Source organism: Halyomorpha halys, unplaced genomic scaffold (assembly GCF_000696795.3).
Source record: "Halyomorpha halys isolate HHAL.00 unplaced genomic scaffold, Hhal_1.1 Scaffold1552.1, whole genome shotgun sequence".
NCBI classification, from domain to species: Eukaryota; Metazoa; Arthropoda; class Insecta; order Hemiptera; family Pentatomidae; genus Halyomorpha; species Halyomorpha halys.
In genome coordinates this window covers 26,017-32,702 of record NW_027115643.1, presented here as the reverse complement: position 1 = coordinate 32,702, position 6,686 = coordinate 26,017, and the positions used below count along the sequence as shown (strand labels likewise).

Genomic DNA, 6,686 nt, shown 5'->3' with positions numbered 1-6,686 from the left:
GATCCGTGGCGAGCGGCCAACATGTGGATCCACCTTTAGGAGGGTGAGAGTTCCAAAAACTGCATTTGATTTCATAACTATGTATTTATTTCATATATTATAATGTATATTTGTACCAGTTCATTCATGGAACTGGACTATTGAAGAATGCACTCTTATTTACTAAAAAAAGACCAAGTATCATAGACATCTGCTGCTAAGATATGCTAGATAGAATTAGGAGTCTTAGTATTGGAAATTCTCCACAGGTACTGTGTTTACCAATTTAGTGATTCTAGATGGTGGAATAAAATTCTTTTCTATTCTATTACTCACAATGAATACCACAAGATAGCCCAGTTTTTAGTTGTAAGGCAAGTAAGGAAAGGATTGATGTGATAGTCAGTCACCACAACCTACAATAATTTTCTGCCAATAATCTTCTCGGAGAGGTACTTTATTCCATCTGCTGACTGCTGTGTTAATGAGTGCTTTGGATGATTACAGAGATGTAGGGAAGCCAACTTGAGGTAAAGTTGTCCCCATATAGGCCAATCTATCAGCTTAGTTGCTAGGTATATTCACTGGAACATCAGTGTCCATCCACTATTTCCCAGTCTTTCCAGTTTTCTTCGACTCCCAACCTTCATCTGGCAGACTATTTCCATGATTGTGCATTGGATTGTATAAAGTGGCTTGTGATTCTACCTCCAAATGAGTTTATGGTTTGCAGAATAAGACTGATCACTCAAAGGCAGCTTTCAAAAAACTTTTAGCATATTCTCAAAGAACGATTTAAGGATTTCATATGATTTAACTAATTAGGAGTCTGTTTACATGGCTATTTAAATTTTCTTATGTTGCAGTGATAGAGGCAAGATCCAGGAAGGAATCTGTAAAACTCAATGGTAGCCAGAAAGCTCAAAGATCTGAGAAATTCTAAGGATATAATGTAAAAGTTATAAAGTTACCAACACCTTGGTGGTTAAAAACCCTTTGAAGCCAAATCCACCTACTGTCTGAATAAGGATGGAAAACTGCTTACAAACATGGAGGATATACTCACAGAGTGTAAGAGACATTTCTTCCAACTTCTCAACAAAGATCTCCTGGAGGATGGTGATAATGAGGGGAATCTCCATGAAGATAACCCAAGTGATCAATGTATGGAACCACCAGATGAAGAGGAGATTTTGGATTCACCAGCCAGGCTTAAAAATAATAAGGCGCCGGGTGATGACGAATTGGCCTCAGAACTACTTAAATCTGGAGGAAGCGAGCTAGTGGAAATACTCCAGAAAATTGCCAGTCAGATTTGAACAGATGAAGTAATGCCAGAAGCTTGGAATAAGTCCATAATCTGTCCAATCCATAAAAAGGGTAATCAGATGGTCTGTGACAATTATAGAGCTATCTCCTCACTCTCTTGTGTGTATAAATTAGTGTCTAACATCCTCTTTCAGCGCTTTTGCAGAAAAGAGCTTAGGTCCGTACCAGTGTGGTTTAAGGAAAGGACGATCCACAACTGACCAAATATTCTGCTTATACATCCATGCTTGAGAAAGGACACGAATACAGGATTAAAACGCACCACCTATTTGTTGACTTCAAAGCTGCATATGACAGCATTCATAAGGGACAGTTGTACAAGGCAATGAGAGAATTCAACATCCCTGAGAAGTTAATTAGAATGGTTAAACTAACATTGAGAGGTGAGATGCATGCTCCAGATTGGGGGAGCAAGATCTGATGAATTTGTCTCAGGAAGAGGACTAAGGCAGGGGGATGCATTGGCCTGCCTTCTCTTAGATTTAGCTCTTAAAAAGACCATAAGAGGATCTGGAATTCAAGTGGGTGGAACAATTATTCAGTAGAACAATACAGCTTCTTGCTCATGCTGATGACATTGACATTGCTGGACGATCTATCCAAGCTGTCTGATGGATTTATAAAATTGGCTAAATCAGCAAGAAAAATGGGGCTTCAAGTGAATACAGAAAAGATAGAATACATGGTCACAGAGAAAATCCCCAGGCCTGGTGAAGAAATCAGGATCGGAGAATATACTTTTGGAAAAGTCCCCGGCCAATTCTTATGTATGGCTCGGAAACGTGGACTATCTCTAAGGCTGGTGAGCACAACTTAATGGTCTTGGAGAGGAAGATTCTCCGTAAAATATTTGGAGCTGTCAAGGTTGACCAGATATGGAGACGTCGAACAAACCAGGAGCTTATAGTTTTATATAAGGAACCAGACGTTGTCCAGTTTGTGAGGCTGTTGAGGCAGGAGGCCAGGACTCAACATCGAGTGGTGGAGCCGAATTAATAATAATAATAATTACATTATAATTGAAGAGGTAAGTTGGAAAGAGGATAAAGGGGTTATGTTACAAATAGTAAATTTTAAGAAAACAAGGTTCAATTTTTTTTGTATGAGCATGTTATTTTTTGAAGAGTACATATCCCCTTCTATATCTAGTTATGTCAGTTATTTATTAGATTTTGAGGTGAGAGTACCTCAAAATAGCTATATATGCACTCCCTTCATCCACACTAAAAATTCAAAACATGTAACACAGCCCCTTCATCCTCTTACCCTTTCAATTATAACACACACAAATTAAATTTTCATGAAAAACTAAAATCTTTTAGACAAATTATTACCTGTTTAACTTTACTTCCGGCATCTAACTGATTTGTTTCATCCAAAATTTCTTCTAGGGTTAAAGGATGATCATCTCCTTCTTGATGTCTTTGTTTCATATACTTGACAATTTTAGCCAGCACACTGAATTTGTATTGAGAACTACCAGACATAGCCTTATAGCTAAATTACAAAAGAAAAAGAAAATTTCAATTAAAGTCATAAAATGGTTTATAAAAAGTGGTTAAATATATTTTATTATTAAAAATTCTCCAACGTAAATAAGGGAAGAAACAAAGATGACTTCTACCTTGATCATAACATTAAATAAGCTAGATTATATTACTAATAGTCAGAATTAACTTTTCTTACAGACTAATAAAATCATTTAATTTGGCAACATAACTTACTTTGGTGCTGAGGATGGAGGCTTAGATTTCTTTTTAGGTTCATCTTTTGGAGTGAGAAATGAATCATCTTTAGGTTTCTTTTTTTCAACACTGAAATCAGAAATAATAATGTTATTGTACAAAACGTGATGTATAAAATACTACCAAGAATTATATTACTATGAAATCCCTTAATGTAACAAAAAAATATAAAATTATTACTGTGAACATAAAAAGCTCACATAGATAGAATCATAAGAAAGATGGTTACAACATGGCACTATCAGGTTTAGAGCTCAGAAACCATTATTTCAAGTATGGCAGATGAACTGCCCTTTACCCTAATAAAAATAAAGTCTTCTACAACACAAAGAAAATGAACATCAAAATTACTGTAGGAATATGGCATTTAACCCAGGAAAAGTAAGCAGCCTGGAGCATTTTGCTCATATTGGTAAATAAATGTCTAGCTATTTCATTGTATTTCATCTGTTTTGTTTATACTCTAGTCTACTTTCTGTCAAGCCTTTGATGTCGCTCTGGCCTCCCCCCCTATAGTAATACTGAGCACTTCTCGCATCAGTATATTCCTAACGTGAAATCCTTTTCTTCCCTTTGAGAATTTTGCTCATCTGTATATATGATCTGCATATCCTGTGTTTCTTTTTTTAAATTATGAGCCAATGTGAGAAGATTTTATTTTTTTTACAAAATCTGGATTCTGCAGCCCTGATGGAAGAACTACAATTTACAATTTACATTTCAAATTGCATTGAAAGTAATCGTTAAGATTTCTGTCATCAAATATTGATGTCAGATGTTCATGCACAACCAATTACATGAAAAAAAGTACAAATCGCCAACTATAAATGGTCATAGGGACACCTCTTAGGAACAAAAAAGTAGGGCACTCCTCCCAGGTTAATACAATGCTATAACTCTTTTCAGAATGTGTAACAGCAGCAAACAGTCATGAAATTTGTAAAAGTTTATTATGTTTATTGGCAAGTAAAAGTTAATAACTAAATGTTCGTTTATTAACCCTTCCTTAATGAGCACTTACTACAATCAAACTCAAAACAAATGTTTCTTGATTCAAGTAGTATCTTTGTTATAAATGTAAAGATACATAAAAAAAGAAAAATCTGTAACAGGAGCTTTTTTACTTGTTTTATGCCAGGAGTGTGCAAACTGTTGGGAATAATTTAAAAAACATTTTTATTTATTTGTTATAATCCTGAATAGGCATAAGTCGAGAACTGTCAATATATTAAATACCAAAGAAAGTTCCGTTCAACAGTGACAACAGAAAATAAAATGTTATCCACTTTATCTGTCTAATTATTGATATTAACTGAATTATAAATATAGAATCTAGGATTACAAAAAGGAGTCAAAGAAGGGTGGAAAAATTATAACTATGTAATGAAAAATTTTATTAGTAATAAAACCAGAAAAGATATACTAATAGAAAATATCAATTCAGTAGACTAATACAGGAATTTTTATCATTAAATAGTTAATAGATTGGATTTGAGTTCCAGGGAGATTTGAAGCATTGTAGACAAGAATATGGAGGTTCGGTCTATATCTTATATTTGAAAGAGAATGAATGATTTTGGGTTAAATGGCAGAATAAGATACCTCGGTGGCAGTCTGTAATAAATAGTCTAGAATGTAGAAAAAGCTTTCAACTAAGCATACTGCAAATATATAAAAAGAAATTCATAGAATCATTACAGCAGGGTTCAAAGACGTTGATAAATGAGTTATAGGAAAAGGTACAAATTCAGGTATATGTTTATGGAAAGTAAAAAATTGTCTTTTATCAATATACACATATTATTTTAATTGAGGTGGACACAAATATATATAGATAAAATGAAATATTACAGGTAAACATACTTTATATTAAGTTTGTCTATTCCTAAGATTTACCTCGTATACTATTATTTCTCTATGAACCATGCTGTAATACTGAACATTAAATAACACTTATTTTTTCAATGTATTTAGTTATTATAGAAGTTGTTTCCACTAACTAGGTTATTCTTGACAGTTAAAGTGATGGGATCTTGTTCAATCAATCGTCGAAAAATTCTGTATTTCATAAAAAAAACAAGATCTTTCTAATCCATAGAAAATTTAATGACACTAAATCTCTTGAGTATTAAAACAATATTTTATATTTTTATCAGTGAATCTTTTTTTTTGTGTTTAGAAAGACAAAATGAAATCTAAGAATAAGTCCTTAATTACTGAAAAGTGAGATTTCCCATAATTTTTAGCCCCTATAGGCCATCAGTAAACAGTACAAAGTTTCAAGAGATTAGAAACTTCACGTGTGAGCTATGATAAATATTTTGGTGACAAACGTTATAAGATAATTGAAAGGAAAACAATAATTCAGCAATATAGTTTTCAAAACAGATATAAACTGCATTAATACTTACGTGGGGGTACTAAGAGCTCTCTTTTTAAATAGCTCCCTTTCTCTTAGCAGTGCAGGATCCATAATTATCTAAATAAAAAGTATTGGTGCAGGATGATGGCAGTAACGAAGACAATAATAACAGATAACCAAAGTTCCTTAAATGTAAACAAGAAGATAACCTCCTGGAGTAAACAAGGAACAGTTCAGTCCACTCTACCGGCGACTCATTGGACTAGTCTCTGATGTTCCCAACGAGATAGCAGTCCAGATGCCTATGCCGAAAAATGTGACTTATTTTACAAAAATTACATTTATTTCATCCATGACCCTGAAAAAAAAAAAATAAAAAATATAAACGTGATCTGCATTAAACAACCATAATAACAAATTAAATTTGAAAAATTTCGATCATTTTTGATTCAATTCCATCTTTATGAACTGGTACAAATATACATTATAATATATGAAATAAATACATAGTTATGAAATCAAATGCAGTTTTTGGAACTCTCACCCTCCTAAAGGCGGATCCACATGTTGGCCGCTAGCTACGAATCGGAGGCTTGTACAAATGCTCGGTAAACAAAGAGCGGACCATCCACATGTCAGTGTTATTCAGAGAGGCAAGCATGGGTTTGGACAAGGGGTTTCAGCTATTGCACTGGGATTATATTATTTTTATTACAAAAGAAGAAAATGAAAGGAAATTAAATAAGATTAAATATAAAACTTATCATAAAAAGTATCAACAAACACCTTTAATCTCCTAGCAGCTCTCAGTTGCAACTAGGCAAAGAACAATGTTGGAGATGCTACACGAGCACTCTCACGAACCCCTTTGATCTGTGTCCAAAAAACCGACTCTCGACGGATCGGCAACGAGCTTAGGCCAACTCGTACAAGCCACCCATCCACATGCTCGTGCATGTCTGGGTTCGCCATGGCTTGGCCAACATGTAGAGGCCCCTTTAAAGCTAATTACCAGACGAAAAGAAATTGACACTTTTTTTTAAGTACAGTAAATTTGAGCTCTAGTAGAGCTAATTGTTCCTGCTACGGTTAGCTTATGTTCATTGGTTTCTGAAAAATCCTCTTTCAAAATTATGGGTACATTTCAACAACTACCTTAGAGTGAAATTTAACTGTGAAAATTTGTAGTGCTTTCTAAAGGGGCCTCTAAATGTTGGCCAAGCCGTGGCAAACTCAGGCATGCACGAGCACGAGTGGCCTATGCTCATTAT

At 34.3% G+C, this 6,686-nt stretch overlaps 1 protein-coding gene across 1 annotated transcript in view; it reads right to left on the bottom strand.

Moving 5' to 3' along the window:
- TfIIEbeta (transcription factor IIEbeta) overlaps positions 1-5,683 on the bottom strand; it is a gene marked incomplete in the record, with an annotated part of 11,922 nt that extends 6,239 nt beyond the window's left edge. Inside the window, 3 exon segments of the mRNA XM_067052632.1 lie at positions 2,643-2,805; positions 3,033-3,122; positions 5,465-5,683. Coding sequence (XP_066908733.1) covers positions 2,643-2,805; positions 3,033-3,122; positions 5,465-5,526 — 315 coding nt within the window.
- Between the last annotated feature and the right edge of the window lie 1,003 nt (positions 5,684-6,686).